The following is a 17,652-nucleotide window of genomic DNA, read 5'->3' as shown; positions in this document are numbered from 1 at the left end:
GACTCTTCCAAGGGATGGTGTCAAGAACCGCTCTCTGGTGCACCCAGAATTTTCTTGAACTGCTAGGACACTGAATTTGTCATGCTGAAACCCAAGATCTCCACATCAAACATGAGGAATTGGCAACTGTAGGTGTGAGGAGAGTTTGGACTGGAGCTTAAGCTCAGGGCCTATATTTTAGGTGCAGTATGAGTCTACATACAGTAAAATAATCCCCCTCCTACCCATCTAACCTTACAGCTCTTTCCTTAATGTAAGGCAGCCTCTTCAAACATGCAGCTTCACTGCCTGCAACACTTCTGCAGTGATGCAATGAGTATAAAAAATAAATGAAAAATGTGGGTACTGAATGCGTATCTTAATGATAAAGAACAAGTTTTTAATGGGTACTATGATACCGTCATGTGAAAGGATTTACCTCTAACACCCTTTCTCCCTTTTAACCCAGTGCCATGTCTTGTTGTGACTGCGGAGCTCATGAGGATCTCTCCAGTTTTTCAGAAAGTGTGAGTTATTTCCTTGTAGCAGCTCTGTCTTCCTTGTCCCTGTAGCGCTCAGTGGTTGAACTTCCTGGAGCTGGGAAGACTTCGGTTTAATGTCAGCCATCAACCACAGCACAGGCTGAGTGGAATGTAATGGCCTGTAAAATACAGGTCGTGGGTGATGACGTACAAGCCCTTTTTTAGCTTTGAACTCTGTAAACCCTGTGGCTGCTCGAGGCCTCGCTCCTCTCCCACTCCTGGGCTTGTCTTTGCAAAGCTGCAGAGAGAAGGGGGACATAAACCAAAGCCAGCACCCTCGCCCCCTCAGAAAGGTTGTTTCACTGAAAATGGAACCGTTCATGGTCCCTGTGCTTGGTTTGTCACTACAAATCACACCTTTGAGGGTCTCTCTTTGGCAGGCTGTCCCCAGGGGCCATGCACATGTGTGAGCCAGCTCCTGCGGGAGAAGCGAGTCGCAGAAAAGCCTTCTGCAGGGCAGAGGCTCCCCAGGGTCCGGTTCGGTGGCAACAGCCACTTCAGCTTTTAATTTTCAAATGAGGCCTGCCGCCTGAGCACACGCATGCCTGCCTGCACGGCGCACGGTGGTTTCACACCGCCCAGCCACAAATTGCAGAACATCCAGCCCCCGAGCCTGCCGGTGCAGGTAGCGCGGTGCGGGGAGAAGGGGCCAAAGCAGGTGCAGGGCAGAACTCCCGGGCTGGGCTGCCGAAGGGAAGGCGGAGGGGGGTGTTGTGACAGAAAAAGAGGAGAGGGGCCACCCCTCCTTTTGCACTCGCACGCGGTTGCATTTGCGGCGGCGTTTGCAACTTGCAGCAGCAGCCGCAGCGCGGGGCAGGGGTCGCGCCGCCGCTAGGTGGCGCCGCAGCGCCCCGCCCCGCGCGCAGCCCGCGGGAGCGGTGGCGGGGGGGAGGGGCGGTGGCGGGGCGGAGCATGCGCAGTGGGCGCGCCTCGCCCCGGCCGCGCGCCTCCGCCTCCTGCCTGCGCTGCCGCTCCCCCTCCCCGTCACGGCGGCGGCGCCGCCGCCACCACAGCGAGCGGGAGGAGGAGGAGGAGGAAGGGCGAGAGGGAGGCAGGTCCGGCGGCCCTCTCGGGTACCCCCAGCGGCCAGGCGGGCGAGGGGAAAGATGGCGACGCTGGGAGGCGAGTCGCAGCCCTTCCCCGCCGCTGCTCTGACGGCGGCGACGGCCGGGGTGGGCGGCGGCGGCGGGTCCCTGGGCTTGCAGGCGCCGCTGAACCGCGGTCTGGAGCGGGCGCTGGAGGAGGCGGCGCACTCCGGGGGGCTCAACCTGAGCGGCAGGAAGCTGAAGGAGTTCCCGCGCAGCGCCGCCGCCCTCAGCCACGACCTTTCCGATACGGTGCGGGCAGGTGAGGCCAGGCGAGGAACCGGGGGCGCGGAGGGAGGGGGCGGCCGGCGCCGGTATCCGCCTGAGGAGGCGGGGAGGCGGAGAAGGTGGGTTTAATCGCTGGGGGACCCACCTCCCCGCCCCCTCGGGCATCCTAGTGCCCCCCACCCTCCTGTGAGGAGGACACCCCCTCCCCACCCTTCCACTCAACCTCCGTGACACAAGGCGTTCGCCCTCTCCTGGGCCCGTCCCCACACGGAAACCCAGCCCGCTCGCAGCCCTCCGCGCACCCTATGCTGGCTTTATTTCCCCCCGCCTTGGTGCGTGAGGTAGGTGTTTGCTCCCATATGGCTGGATCGCTGCGCGCTCCCCTCCATCCCCCCTCTGCGTGCGGCGAGGCAGAGCTGGCTCCCGCGGCTCGCCCAGGGAATGTGTGCGCGGGGCGGGGGGCGGGAGATGTTGCTCACACCTGTCGTCTTCTCCCTCTGGGGAATGTGCATCTCTGTGCCACCCTCCCCTGACCGCCGAGGTCTGAGGTGGCAGCCGGCCCACCTTTGAATAGTTGGGGGAGGAATGCATACGCAAGCCGGGGTGGATACAGCTCCTTCTGTCCTACTGCTTGTAGGTGGACCCAGCTGGCACGGAGGGGGTGCAAGTCTGTGTGTAACCGCATTAAGACACTCATGTGCCCCAGGAAATGTCACCTTCTTAAACGCTGTAGGTGGAAACTTGACTGTAGGAGCACTTTTGCTCTGCAGCTACCCCAGGGAGCATGCTCCCTTTCACAAATGCCACTTGTTTGACACTGGGGTTGACATCCACCCTTGTATCCGTAGAATCATGTAGCCGTAGTTCCAGTTCTATATGCAATGCTACCTCCCAAGGCAAATGTGGAGAGAAATCCCTGTCTTCACAGGCGCCCTACATATTTTACAGTGGGGGACACCATCGTTACATAAATCTGCAGGGGGGACAGGCCTGACAACCCTGCAGACAGGAGTGGTGAGGGGAAGTGTATCCAGTCTGTGTTTACTTTGCCTTCACGCGCTCCTTCCAACATGAAAAAAGGCACCCCGGTTTCTCACCTAAGGAGGCAGACCCCCACAAATGGTCATACCTATTTTCCTGCCCCTATTTGTGCCAAGGGGTGGAACCTAATCCATTCTTTACATAGCATCACTAGGTTGAACAGTACAAACCCACGCTAGAGTAATGTATTAGTGTATTCCTAAGATCTTTACCGTACTGCCTCCACATGCCCTTTTGTGTCCCCATTTGCCTGCTGAAGGCAGTTCTGTTGTAACAGCAAAGGAGCAGACAAGCAGTAACTCGTTCTTGTCCCACAAAACAGCAGGTGCTATAGCTGCACACAAACATGTGATAACATGAACCTAAATTCTCAGTTACTCCTGCACATGAGGGTATTTGCCTTCCTGTATGTGGACATGTATGTGCTGACAGCATACTTGTATCTATCCCAGCTATAAGGAACAGAGTAATGTCTCAGATGTGTAGTAGATGTTATATGAAATTGTTATATAGCTCTGTCACTTGTTTGCTGTTGCTGAATGGATTTCGCAGCAGTCTGTATGAATGCCTGTATCATATCAATAAAAGAGAAATATGAAGGAAACTTGATGAATGAAATTACCATGAATAGGTAGCATGAATTGCTGTGCTAACCATTAATTGTCTCAGTAAGAGATATGAAAGATAAGGCATGATAGTGGAACTGTATGTAGTTAGAAGAATGACTTTCAGCTTGTGTCTGCAAGCACACCATTCTGTCCTTTTTTAAAGTTGTAGTCTAATGAAGACATGTTGTGCTGTGAAATAAGGAGTTTGAAAATCCAAAAAGTTAGCTTGTTTGACTTAATATTCATCCAAATGGCTTGAAAACAAAACTGTATACTGGAAAAAGTCTTTGATTGACAGTGATTGCATGATAGTATTTATATAACATGTATGTTCTGTAAAAGCATGAGACGTGTTGTATGTATAAGCAGTACATACTTGTTATGTGCTTACTTATTTTAGTAAATTTTGTATTCAGAGGAGAACTCAGGAAAAAAGTGGTCTTTGCCTTCAGGAGTTAATGTCATTTTAGTGGAGTTTACACAGAAGACATGCAATATGAAGTTAAATGTAGAATGGGATTTTCATTCTCTTTTTGTTTGGTATGAACAGCAGCGTAGAGCAGTCCTTTTTTCATGCTCCCATTTTAGGAGAGCCATGTGTTAATCTATAGTTACTCTCTATATTTTTTTTTTTTGTAACAATATGTTGTAACTGTTTAATGGGAATTGTTTGCCTTGTAAGTTAAGTCTGTGTTGATACATTTTCGAAAAATCTGTGTTGCTTTTCACTTGCTACATTACATAAGTAGAATTTATAAACAGAAGAGGCGCTTGGCTTGAGACCAGGTTTCTGAAGCTCTTGGGGCAAACTCCTGATGGGAATTTTCTCTCTTGCTTCCTCTCCATAAATGTGCATAGTATAAACACAGTACACTCTTGTACTACTTGGACTATGTCCTTGCAATGAGTGACTTCTGCTTTTGGATTTGATGTGCTGACATGTCTCTAAAGCCCTGAAACTTTGGTGTTTGGGGTAGGAGTAGCCTTTCACTGTTGAAGCTTTTTTTGCTAAAGAGGGCCAATGTCACTGAAAAATACAGATGGTCCTTGATGTAGAGAAGACTAGTCTGGGGGATTGAGTTTAGAGATCTCTGAGGAACAGGGGATTTCCACAAAACTGAAACCATATCTACATCTTGACAGCGTTTCAGCATTAGGTACTGACAGTATTTTTGGATTCAGAAAATGATGGTCTACAGCTACTCCTGAATAAAATATTGTCAAGCTTGTTTTCTGGAAAAGTTCTGAGTGCTTTAAGTATGTCTGAGGAAGACAGAAGTGTTAAACTTTAAATTCCCTGTTCATGCATTATTTTTTTTCTTGAAGTTAGAAGTCGGTTTTTATCTAGCAATTGATACACTTATGAAAGGGATGCACTTGGTTGCCTTTAATAGCTGGGATTGATTTGACTTTTCCAGTTCTTACTGCAGCTACATTCCATAGTAACTATGGAGGCTTAACTATACTTGTCACTTTGTATTGTTGCAGCTTCTTGGTATGCTTTTTCTTCTCTGACTTTTCTTCGTGTTAGATACATCTTGCTTGTAGAGACATGGTAGGACATTTTTTCCTCAGTCTCTGAAAGTTTATCTCAGGAGCTGAGTGACCTGGTCAGATAAACTTTCAGGCAGTATCTTTGCACGCAGAAGGGAGTTTGCATGGTGTGCAGTACTGTTGGAAGAAAATAAAACCTCTACATAAAGTATCTACATAAAGTTTAGTCAGATGCTTTAAACCACATCAGTGTGGAAGCATTGCAAAAACCATTTCAAAAATAATAAAGGCTATTCTTATCACTTTTATTACAGGCTGGGTTATGCAGAAGACAGTGACACAGTAATCATAGTTCTTAAGTAATAGTTTGCAATTATATTCCTCAAAACCACTGGGAATGTGGGAAGCATGTTAGTTTATAAAAGAAGAAGAAAGAGCCCCAAAGCTGTTACCTAAATGTGTAACCATGGCTGCCCATGTCACTTCAACCTCTTTCTGTAGGGTTTGGATGTATTTCTGAAGATGGATCCTCTGAACCTTTTCTGGTTAATACCCGTTGCATCTATTTCTGTTGTGTGAGTTAGGCACACAAGGAAGGATTACTTGCTGCAGCTTGTGATGATGTGGAAGAGAAGGAACTATTTTTCTTTTAATCAGGTGTTAGATTGTTGGAAAAGAAATAGAAATTACAGTATTTGAATGCTAGTTTGGGCAGTATGAAATTCTGGAAAGAATATGTATTTATTTTTTGTACTTTAAAATGCTCAATAGATATAAGATCTCCTACCTGCTGGTTTTCAAAATATTTATAAATGGACTGTGCTTTCCAGAGCCTGCCTGGCTATCTTTGAAATAGTTTGGACTGTATAACTATGGATTTGTTTTGAATATGGTCAAAAAATCACAGTAGCACCTGAACAGCTATCTGAGAACGTGTAGAGTTTTAGTTTTTGGGGCACTTTAGCTTGAATTTTGTCATCTAAGTGCTTCCTGTGCGATCATGTAAAGGAAAAAAACCAACCAAATTTACAAGTTGTCGTTCGTCACAGCCAAGTCCAGGAATGCATTTGTTTGTACCCAACAGCTGGAAGTTCTTTCTATTTGTCTTTCTGAAAATTTTTTTGTGTTTTGGGGGTTGATACTGGTTCAGGTGAAATATGTTCCTTTCAGTCCTTTTTGCCAATAACAATAAAAGAAATATTCTCATTTCCTAGTTGTGGTTCGTTTTTTTTTTTTAAATAAACAACTGTTTATATTAGATCACCATAATTCATTCTCACTGATTTTCTCCAACTCCTTTATTAATGTAAGTTTTCCTTCACTTCTGGGAATTCTTATAATTATAGCAGTAGATGTGCAGTTGGTTCCACTTAATACAAATGCAGATTGTACTGGGAAGGATGTCACAGATACAGACTAGTTTGTGCTATGGCAACATTTTCATGAACCAAAAATGACAACCAAATGGACTGTTCCTTAGAATTTTGTTGTTATTTGGTCACTAGGGAATAAAAGAGATTTGCTATGACCCTCTCCTTTTAAGATTTTTTTCTGATAATTACTGCTTTGAATAGGTTATAATTCATCATCTTGAATTCATATTTTGATTACATTGTGGGCTTTTTGAATGAATCTTCTTGAGAACCTTTCATTTTGCTCATTTTGTCCAAACATATCAACGAAAATAATATCTTTAATTATAAATCTGAGAAAAGGAATAAAAATGTTTCTTCTTTATGTTCAGTAGTCAGGCCCTTCCTACAGCCTTCCTGTGTTTATTTGAAGATTTCTTCTCTTACTTATTCTGTCTCTTACTTAAGTAATATTCTAAGTGTATTAGGAGAGGGAGAGAGGAGGAGGTATGTTTGTTTATTCTCACAAATAAATTGAATATTACCCTGCAGCCAAAACTTGTAGGATGTAACTTTTTTTTTTGACATTACTATATACTGTGTCTTTATATAAAGGCTAAAAAATGAAGATAAATCCATTTTGTATTCATTAGTATGTATCCAACTATATGTGCAGTTTCAGACTGTAACTTCATAATGTGGTCTGCCTGGACATCTCTGATTTAACATGTTCTAGTTTTTTGGGGTTTAGTGGTTTTTTTTCTTTATTTTCTCTGATAAGGAATGCTATGTGAAAGAGCTTTATCAAGCTAAATTAATTATTTAGAAGCATAGATATGTTTACAACTTGTAACTGCAGAATACCCTTTAAAGCCCTTTGGTCCTTTTTTCTTTTTCTTCCCCAAGTCTTGAGTATGTCCTTGCTTGTGGATCTTATAAACAGCAAGGCTACTGACTCCTGTTCAAAAGAGCCTGTTAGTTCTTTTACTATATAGAGTCTAGCCAGTTGTGCTTTTGAAAGTTACCTCTTTTGTCTAATGTTTTATGCCCCCATAGCTGAAAAGCAGTCAGTGACATTGCAGGTGCTGTTTGGCCCTTCTCAGCACAAAATAAAGCAGATTAGCTCAGAGTGCCTTCTGTTGCATGAAACAAATTAGGAGTACTCAATGGCCTGGTTACTGTTTCAGAATGTGGCTTGAGCAGATTAATGGCTTTTCTACCACTGACTCTGTGTGTGTGTTCATGTCCATGTCCCATCTCCTTCCCTAGTGTGGGTTGGTTGGTTTGTTTGTTTGTTTTGGCTAGCTTGCTTTGTTTGTAGAGAAGCTTCAAAACTAATGCAAGGGCTAAGAGGTAGGAGAGATGATAGCCTGGAAATCACATGATAGGAGGGAGAGTGAAACCTCTCTGTTTCAGCAGGAGTAAGCTCAGCTGTTTATTGAACTTTTACCCTTAAAGTTAACTTCTAATTTAGGGTGGCTGTTTAAAATGACAGCTCTGCCTAGAATTGCCAAAACCATGTTTGGCCATGCTGTGCATGTAAATGGATGAAAACTGATTGGTTTTTAGAAATCTTGTCGCTTTGTGTGCTCTTGACTCGTCTGCCTTGGAAAAGACTGAATCAGAGCTTCAAAAGTGCTGTTACAGTAGTAAAGGTCCTACAGGTTCCTTTTCAAATGCTTCTAGACAAGCAACTTTGTTTTTGAAGATCTGCTCACATGTGATCGCAGGCCTTGTGAGAGGTAGAAGCCAAATATCCTTACGTGGTTTGAGAGCCTCCTGTTCTTCCTTTCCCCACTATGTATCTTTTGTGTCCTTGGCACAACAGACATCTTGGTTTAGAGACCTGTAAAACAGGAGAGACAGTGTGAATCTTAATACAGTTACTGTATGTAGAGTTTTGAAAACACTAAATACTTCTGTGAGGGGAAGAGACCAGGGTAGAATTGGCTTTGACAAAGCAGAATGAATATTTGCCCAGTAGAATTGTGACTTAGAAGAGGAAAAGTGCCAATATAATATAGGTTTGAACAAGAAAATATATAGAAAGAAGATGCTATTTTTAGGCAGAAGTTTCATACAAAGTAAGTGAAGATTTTTGAAATGGTGGAAATGAAAGAAGGGAAATGATTATAAGCAGGGAGGTGAACTGTATATTCTTGATTGAGTGTAATGGCTGGGATACTTTTCTGTTATCTGTAAAACTGGATTTCTTGAACAGTTACATTAATAGTTGTTAGAATTTTGTGAACAGACATAAACATGGAGAAAATTATTTGACTTTAATATACATGACATTTACAGGTTTTATGCTACAAAAAATAGTTTAAAATTCATACTTTAGAAGATTAACTGTTGAATTTGATTGGGAAGCTTAGCATCCATTTGCTTGCAGAAAGAAAAGCCAGTGACTTTTTTGCTGCTTGCAGAGTTGCAAGAGCAACCAGGATGTAGGGACTGGTGTTTTGCATATCAGAATGACCATTCAAGGAAGGAGTAACTTCCCCAGGCCATAGACTGTTTATTCTGCCTTCTGTGTTCTTGCTGGCTCTATTAGAAAGCACCTACTAGATTTGCGAACATTCCCAAGCTAGTTAGATCCCTAATTAGCAATTAAAATAAATATGATTTAAATAATTTAAATGGCACTTCTGAAACCAGAGACATATCCTTAACATGTTCTACTGAGACCAGAATTAAGAAGATAGCATACGTGTTTTTTATTCTGCCATGTGTAAAACAAAGAGCCATAAAAGTTATCATCATATTCAGCATGCAGATCGCCGTCAGAAGTGGAAATGGACGTTATGTCTCCTGACTTCTGACTGACTGTTCTTTGTTGACCATATTTTACAAGGTATAATACAGCCATCAGAGTAGTTCTGGGAAAAGTACCAGTACCAAGAAGTTAAGCTTCTGGAGGAATTACTTTCTGATAAATTTGTGGGTAGATGCATCTTGTGGGAGGAGTTCTTGGAATTTCTAATGCTTCTCCCCATCTTCTTTCCCCTAAGGGTGTCTTGCTGGCCAGCTTGCCTTTTTATCCCTTTCTTTCCTTGTATGGTACAGAACACCATAATATCTGTAAACCTTTGAACTACTTAAAAATAGAAATAACAATAACAGTGTTTTGTCCTTCCATCCCACTCTGTAGGAGAAATTTTTTTTAAACAAAAAAAATTTCAAAACTTGTGAGTGAGATGATGATGTAGGCAGAGGCAAATGAGTTTGCATTTAATTTGGAGCCTGAGGTTTGCACTCACTTTTGAAGCTGCATGAAATGTGTCATGTTCAGCTGAGCTTGTGGGAATTCTTACTCCTTTAGTTAAAATGTAGCTGTAATTTTGCGATGCCAATGTGAGGTAACCTTTCTAGGTATGGTTCAAGAAGTTAACTGAAAGTAGCTGGAGGTTTTGAATACCAGAATAGAGGTCTTGAATTGACCTTTATCAGAAGCAGAACAAAACAGATGAGCCGCCATGTTAGTGATGACCTGTGCTGCTGAATGGATAAGGTTGTTGGTTTTCTGCAGCTGGGTGACTTTATTCCTTGGTACATGCTGCACTAATTGTGAGTCTGGAGGACGCGAACTTGTACAAGTGGTTTTCTTTTTCTTGGTTTGAAATACTCTTGTAGAACGGAGGAAATTATTTGTACTGACCAAATAGGAAAATATGGCAGAAAATACTTTTTCTCTGTTAATTTTTCTGATTTCAATAGATTAATTTATTGAAATACACCAACTACTTGCATATATAAATTGTTAATGTTTTAAAGATTATAAATTTTGTGTCTCCCTATAATTGTTTCTGCACTTCTCTTGATAATCCTTCCTTTTTGAAGTGGATGTTGCCATGATCAAGGTAGACTTGAAATGCTTACTTTAGAATCAAACTTTTATTTCTTTTCAGATTTCTTCATTTGTTTCCAAAACTGCAGTGTTGTAAAATGCAAAATTGGTAACAGATTTAATTTATTTTTTCAATTTAACCATATAGACTAGTGTTTTCTACTAATGCAGCTCTATAAATACTCCTCTCTGCTAGAAGGAGATACTGCTGGGACAGCTAGCATTAATATGTGGGTGGAGGATTTAAGGTAAATAATTTTTTTTTTAATTAAAGAAACTAAATTCAGCAAAAAACATCTTGGAAGTATATTTAAGCATGGCATATGCTTTGCTTTCTTTATGCTGTAAATTATAATATAAAGTAGTATGTTTCAAAAACTAGACAAGTAACTACAAATGACAATTTCACTTTGATTTATCATGTGTATACAGACATGCTAGGTTTTTTTAACATCTGAATTCTGCATCTTTGTTTATTTGCAGTGACATCGCTCCTTTGTAGCACTACACTGGACAGGCAAAAAGTAAAAATGAAAAAAAATCAGATGAGAAATAAAAAACCCTCCACATTTAAATGTGAAAAGCATGAATGAGAATTTGATCTGTTGTTTGGTGGACAGCTTCTTAAAATATGTGTGCAAAGATAAATTGGTCATCACTGAAACTGATGGAGAGGTTTTGGAAAATGGGAAGAAATGAGGTGGGAAAAGAAAACTGAATCAGAGATTAATCCAAGGAAAGAAGTTGAACAAAATACACACTTGAATGAGGCTTATGGGAAGTAAGGCAAGATAACAAAAATGCAAGTACAACAATTCGTGTATAGTAAGAACCTTGTGTCAGAATTTAAAGATAGTGAAATTGCTGTCATGGTAAGCAAAGTTATTCTTAAAATTACTTTGTTATTTTACTGTTTGAATCTTAACTGTTTATAAATCTAGTGACAGGAGAAGGAGAGGGTAAAGCTATTGAATACTTAACATAGATAGCATTGCCATTGTTACATTGCTGTGTTGTGAGAATAGTAAGGCCTAGCTGATTTCATTCAACACAGTGTTTTTAAGGCACTGCAAGTGTAACAACAACAAAGCTGCCTGTTTATTCAGTGGGGAAGGAGGAAGAACGTAGTGTCCTTTATATGTTATTACAAAATACAGGTGGTCATGAAGATTTCTGGGATGGGATTTCTGGTCAAAGATGAAAGGAGCCTTCTCAGCCGTCAGGGGCAGGGCAAAGATGCCCTGGTCATTAAACAGCAGCTGTGATTGGTTAAGGGAAGAAATTTAAACCCAGGTTTCCCATGCCTGTTGTATGTTATATTGCTAGGGTTTATTTTTAATTTCTTCTTGGAGTTCATCCTAGTTCAAGAAAACTGCCTTTTGCCTTGTACTATGTACATTGTTGTTTCCCTACTCGCTAAGTTTTGCCTGCGATCCCTGTTCCAAGATTTGAATTTCAGTCTGGCTCAATGCCTACTCTTTGCCTGTGTTTCATTTACCAGCCAGTTCAGATTGCTTTGTGTAAGTGACTTGGGTTTTTCCCTCACTTGCACACATCCTGTCACTTGCAAGTTTTACCAGACATAGTATTTTCTGCTGCTTAGTAGTTTTTGAAGAAATATGTATGACCAAGAATTTATGGGGTCTGTCTAAAATGTTTTGTGTTTCCATACTTTGTGTTATTTTAAGACCTATCAGTACTGGTACCTAGTTTGTATACAACATCAATATACTTTATGATTGCATGTAGTTCTTGATTTTTTTTTAATGTCTCATGAGCGGATGATGTGGTTTCTTAGTCAAAATGTGCAGAAACTAATAGAGTGCTTTACTGAACTATAGCTGTATTATAATGACTGTTTCCATTAATTATCTGAACTTTCAAATTTGATGGAAAACTGTCATTTTGACAACGTGTAGTTTCATCCATTATTTTTCTGAGACATTTTGGGGGAGGGAAGGGCGAGTGAAAATGGCTGCTGAGTCTGAAGTTGCTTGTTTTCCTTTAAAAAATTGGTGCTTTTGTGGTTTTTTTGTGCTTACTCAAATTCAACATGAAAAGTAAAGGTGATCTATGGCTTACTCTTTGAAGAAAATCTTTGATGCAAGTGGTATGGATCTTAAGTTTTGAATGAAAAGATGAGCATACAAAATATGCAGTAACAAATTGAAGATGTTTGCAAGGGAATTTAGAGATAAGACAGGTACTCTTTTGGTATATTTTTTTGTGCCATGATATTGCAGCTTTTACTGCCTATGTTAAAGTGTGCTGTAACTTTGACGTTCAGCCAATCAATCTGGAACTTAGGGTAAAGGAAGTAGTCTTTTGAATATCTTGTATTTTTATTAAAAGCCTTTTATGTAAATATATTGAGTGTTAATATAATGACTTTAAGAGCTGATTTCTAGTTTTAGTTGGTCCTAGCATAGACCTTGTTCTATGTTTCTGTTAAAAATTACCTTGCAAACTTTGGTCTCACTGAGAAGTGAGCTATTTCATTGTTCTATAATGATGCTGGTTATCCCTGGTTTTACTGATTAGAAAACTGAGGAACAGAAATTTTGAATGGCTTAATCCAGATCTCAGAACAGATCAAGGACAAAGTTGTGAAAGGAACCCAGGTTCGGTTCTCTGGCTTTTAGTTTTAAGTCTCAATCAAGACAATGTAAGAGATCTTGAAGAGTGGATGTTGAGGCATTCGGCTTGAAGCTTTGTTCTGGAGGTGTTGAGATAGTAAAAGCATAAGCTTTGAAGCTTTCCTTATGGTCTGAAGTTGTGGAAGCAATTTTAAAGGTATTAATGTAATGCAAAAATGAAGACCTCACTTTATAGTAGCATCTGGCACAGCAGCATGATAGTACGATTCAGAAATATTCAGTCTCTAAAAGAATATCACTACAGATTTGCAATCAGTTAAGAATCAGCTAATATGAAAGAGTATTAACTTTACAAAAAACCTCAGTATTTTGGCAAGAAGTGCTGTACTCATCCTGTCAGTTTTCATATCTTTGTACATTTGGCTTCCTAGAGAACTGAAAAGGTTATTTTTGGCTTAGTGCCCAAGGCTAAAAATGGCTTCTGGAATCTTACAGCTCAGTTTGGTGTTAAACAGTTCTGTGCGGTAGTAATATAACTGCAGTAATTGGTAGTCTTACTGAAGCATTTTAGTCATGCAGTTAAATGTTAAGCTGTGGGAGATGTGGCCATGTGATCCCTCCAAGATCCAGTTTATCAGAAAAAATTAAGCCATGTTTATCTATGAAGCAATGGTAGCCTGGAAGGGTTACTTGTTAAAGGGAAGTAAGAATGAGTGTAAGGGTTAGCCTTTACAGGGAAAAACTCTAAAATGAAGAAATAAATCATGGTATTGCTATGGAAATAGTGAAGCATGAGTGTTGCAGTTGAGACTATACGTGTTGGGAACAGAATGAGTCTGTGAAACTTCCTTAGGTTTCTAGCCAGTACAGTAGGATTTACCATTCAAAGTGTATATATATATAAATATAAATAACAAAACCCAACCCAAAAACCACCCTCTTCGAGAAACAAGTAACCAGCTACTGTATGTGAATGTGTGCTTATAATAAATGTAGGCTCCTGAATGATTTCTGAATAGTTACATAACCAGGAGTTTGGAAGCGTCAGGACAATAATGAGAGGCTAACTATTTAAATCTGAAAAAACTTACACCAGTAAAAGGTCTGAAAAGGAATACGCTTATGGAAAGGCTGGATATTGCTTTCCTCTACATCCCTCCCAGATTTGTTAGCTTTCTCCCAAAATATTTATTCGAACAAGTGGGAATATCACATGGCGCTGCAGGACTTTTCTGACTAGAATTTTTATAAAAATGCAATTATCTTTTTTTTGTGGGTGAAGTCAGCATGGACAAATTCTACACGAGAATCTGTGTTGCTTTATACATAGCTCATAAACATCCATAAAATGCTCATTCTAAAATCTCCTGAGAAATCAGTATTGGCTTTTTGTGTTCTGAATTTGCACTGTAAGCCTTTGTTTATACAGTAGTCTGGAAATATGGCCAAAATAAAATGAGCTCTGATAAACCTTGTGATCACACAAATTTGAGATGGCTAGATCAGTTAATGACTCTGCAAAGACTATTCTGTATCGGTGGTAATGTTTGAGAGCTATCTGCCTCCAAAATTACTGTTTCTAAACCACAAATGCTTTTGTTCGAAACTATTTATGAAAAAGAAGTGTTCCAGATCAGCTTCTGTAGGATACCTGTGCTCAGTCTGTAGAAAGGTTGACTTTTGCTTACCTGGACTTTGCCAGTTGTCCTAAATACAACTCTCTCTACAACAGAATCTTTTGTTTCATGTTTTGATGTAAACAGCTTAGACTACTTAGCTATTTCTTGCTTACAACCTCTAACCTAACAGTTTTATAGAATTTTTGCTATTTTGAAGAATTATTTTTCATGCGATACTTATTGAAGATAAATCACCTTCTCAGTTAACAGTATTTGAAGGAATTGGATGGTCTAAAAATTTTCCTTCCTTGTCTAACAAAAGCGTCTTATTTTTCAATGTTCTCATCAAAGAGAAATAGAAATATTTGCAATTAGGAGGTATTCTGCTTATAGTTGAATCATCTTGAATTGAACATAACCACTATACGTCTTTCCTGTGGAACAGTATAATTAAATCCATGGGAAGCAGTCTTACAAAAAGGAAAATGGTAGAGAGCAGTAAAGCTGTTAAGGTTTTTTTCTGTATTGATAGAAGCTGCTGCCTTTTAGAGAAATGTTTGTGATATTTCAAGAATATTTAGTCACTTCTGTTGTTCTTTACCAGATGTATCTCACCTTATTTCATGCTGCTGTTTTCTTTCTGGGGCTAGTGGACTATACTTGTTGAAGCATGGAATAATTTATATGACTTAATACTGAGAGACTTTTATGTTGATACAGTTTGACCCTCTGCCTAATAGTGGCCATAAATTTCCCTGACTGAGTCTTTGTATCTAGATAAGAAATTACGGCTTATATGTACTGTCTCAATTTTAAAGTACACCAGTGACAATAGTATGATTAATTATACATTTCCTTTGGAAATAAATATAAGAAACTACGTGCACTATTTTGTATTTTAGCTTTGACTTTTGGTCATTTGTTTTGTTCTAATCCGCTATATCAGACATTCACTCTTCTGTAGTTGTTTGTAAATTAATTTTTACCTTTATTAAACTAAAAGCTTTGATTAATGAAGAGTAATTCCTCTTACTCTAATTTAAGATGCTACTGCAGTTGTTCATTTAGCTTCCTACCAGAAGGTACTGCCCATCTAACTAGAGTGATGAGACTAAATGGTGATGAAGGTGGGTTTAAACTAACTGTACAAGCTCTGAATTGCTGTCTTGAGTAGCTGGCACATGATTGCACCTGCTGCCCCTGTTCTAGGGAAGGTTGCTGCCAACCAAGGAGTGGATAGCAAAGTGGAGGCTGCTAATATCTTACATTACTGTAGTGAATGTTGCAAGGGCTTGTGGGTCAGTCCTAAACAGATGAACCTTTGGTGTTCTGCTGTGAAATATGATTTCAGATCCCAAATCTTGTAATTCCGTGAAACCCTATAGTTTTTTTGGGTGCTTTAACCTTTTTATTGTCTTTCACTTAGTTATTAACTCAGCAGCTGAACACAGCAATTTGTGAGGTGCTTTGCAAATACGTCAGTTGGGTAATGTGCATTCAGCTTATTTATCAGTAGTTGCTGTTAATGCACCCAACTTTCATGATAGTCATTTGTGCCTTAGGGTTGGTGGGAGCTCGTGTTTATCACTCCGAGCTTACACTATCACTTCCCAATACTATGATTGCATTCTTCTATGTTGTATTTTTAAGTTTTCATATGATGCAGGGTTAAATACAAGCTTAATTGTTTCTAACCTGCGATATGCTCCACACCCTAATGTATCTATAACTTGGTCTTGCTGTTGCTTATAGTACCATTAACATCTGTCACTTGCAGATTTTATCAGCAATGGCTTTATGTTCTAGGGGGAAAGTCTCAAAAGTCTTGACTGATGTTGGGTTGTGAAGAAATAAATCTAAAAATTTTCTCATACAAGATGCTTAATTATCTCCTTGAGGATGTTGTTCAGATTCTCTGAGTAGCTGTCAGATAAACGCTCTACAATCAAATAAAATTGACTGATATTCTGGTATAAACAAATCAAAAAGACTGTTCTGGTAGACAGTATGTTCGCATGAGATCATAGAATATGATTTGTTTCGGTAGTGTACAGGTTTTAGCTTCTGACTTCTTTTTAAAAAATTATCAAAATGATGATGTTGGGTTTTTTCCTTGCAATAATTTTACACCATTTCCTTTGGTGTTTTGCTGTATGAATTTAGGGACATAAAAATGAAGGTTATTTCAAATGTTGAACGTTTTAAATTAAATAGAGGGAAAAGTTGCTTTTTAATTAAGAATTCCTCCTTGAATGTTTGTTCTAGAATGGATTGCTTGATGATTCTGTTTATAGAAACAGGATGTTTTGATTTTATGAAATGTGGATTTCTTGGGAACTCATTTTGAGAAACTTTGTCTGCCTCCACCCTTGGTGGAATGTAGATGACATCAGATTTTTTTATGTACTGGTGCTACAGCCAGTACATAAAGACCAGCTTTAGAAGTGTCAGTGACATAAAAGGAATTGCATGCTAAGCGGTCTTACTATTTAAGGTGAATTGGTGGTATGATGTCCAGCTGATCATACCTAAGGCAATAGTAGACTAGTAGGTGGTTTGGATTTTTACCTATACCATTTTTAAATATTCTAAATGATTGCAGTGTAGGTTCCACTTTAGATCATTTTGTGATTTTTCTTAAACATACCCCTTCAGTTGCTTTTCTTGGATGGCAAAGCTGTGTTGTTCACTTATTTTGGATGTCTTATCTGTGGTTTTCTCTCACTTGTGATAATTTTGGTTCAACTGGAATTTGATTGAGTGGTAACTTTTCCCTTTGGGAACTTTGGTTAAGATTTAATTACAGCTTCATAAAACCAGCTTCTTTAAGCAGAATATTTGTTTGTAAATAAAAAGGCAAGTATCAGTTAAAATAGACAGTTATTTCATAAAAGCCTTATTTTAAATTTGTATCTAAATTTTATGGTAATGTAGGATAACTCAGGATGGAAGGACCCCTGGAGATCACCTAGTCTAACCACTTGTGCAAACCTGGGTCAAGTATGAACCCATTCAATCTGTTCTTGCCAGCTGAAACATATTTCATTTAGCTGAGGCATTCCCAAGTATCTTGAACTCCCAAGTATTCCCCTCATGAATTTCCAGCATCATCTTCATGAAAGAATACCCAAGGTGATTAATTTTTTTTTTTTACAATCTTACTTTGCATCTATGCAAAATGACTCAGACACCTTTTGTCTGCTGACATATCAACCCATAAACCTACGTGTAGAGTTTTGCTCCAGTTGTGTATTGAC

At 39.8% G+C, this 17,652-nt stretch overlaps 1 protein-coding gene across 9 annotated transcripts in view; it reads left to right on the top strand.

Moving 5' to 3' along the window:
• The first annotated feature begins 1,461 nt into the window (after positions 1-1,461).
• LRCH1 (leucine rich repeats and calponin homology domain containing 1) overlaps positions 1,462-17,652 on the top strand; it is a 133,208-nt gene continuing 117,017 nt past the window's right edge. For all 9 annotated transcript variants that reach the window (XR_005102591.1, XR_005102589.1, XR_005102588.1 and 6 more), the window contains exon 1: positions 1,462-1,868. Coding sequence is in view for 3 of the 9 variants with exons in the window: in XM_037377087.1 (XP_037232984.1) it covers positions 1,628-1,868 (241 nt within the window). In the remaining 6 variants the exon portion in view is untranslated. The remainder of the gene's footprint in view (positions 1,869-17,652) is intronic.

This window comes from Falco rusticolus, chromosome 2, assembly GCF_015220075.1.
Source record: "Falco rusticolus isolate bFalRus1 chromosome 2, bFalRus1.pri, whole genome shotgun sequence".
NCBI lineage: Eukaryota > Metazoa > Chordata > Aves > Falconiformes > Falconidae > Falco > Falco rusticolus.
This window is presented reverse-complemented; position numbering and strand designations above follow the sequence as displayed.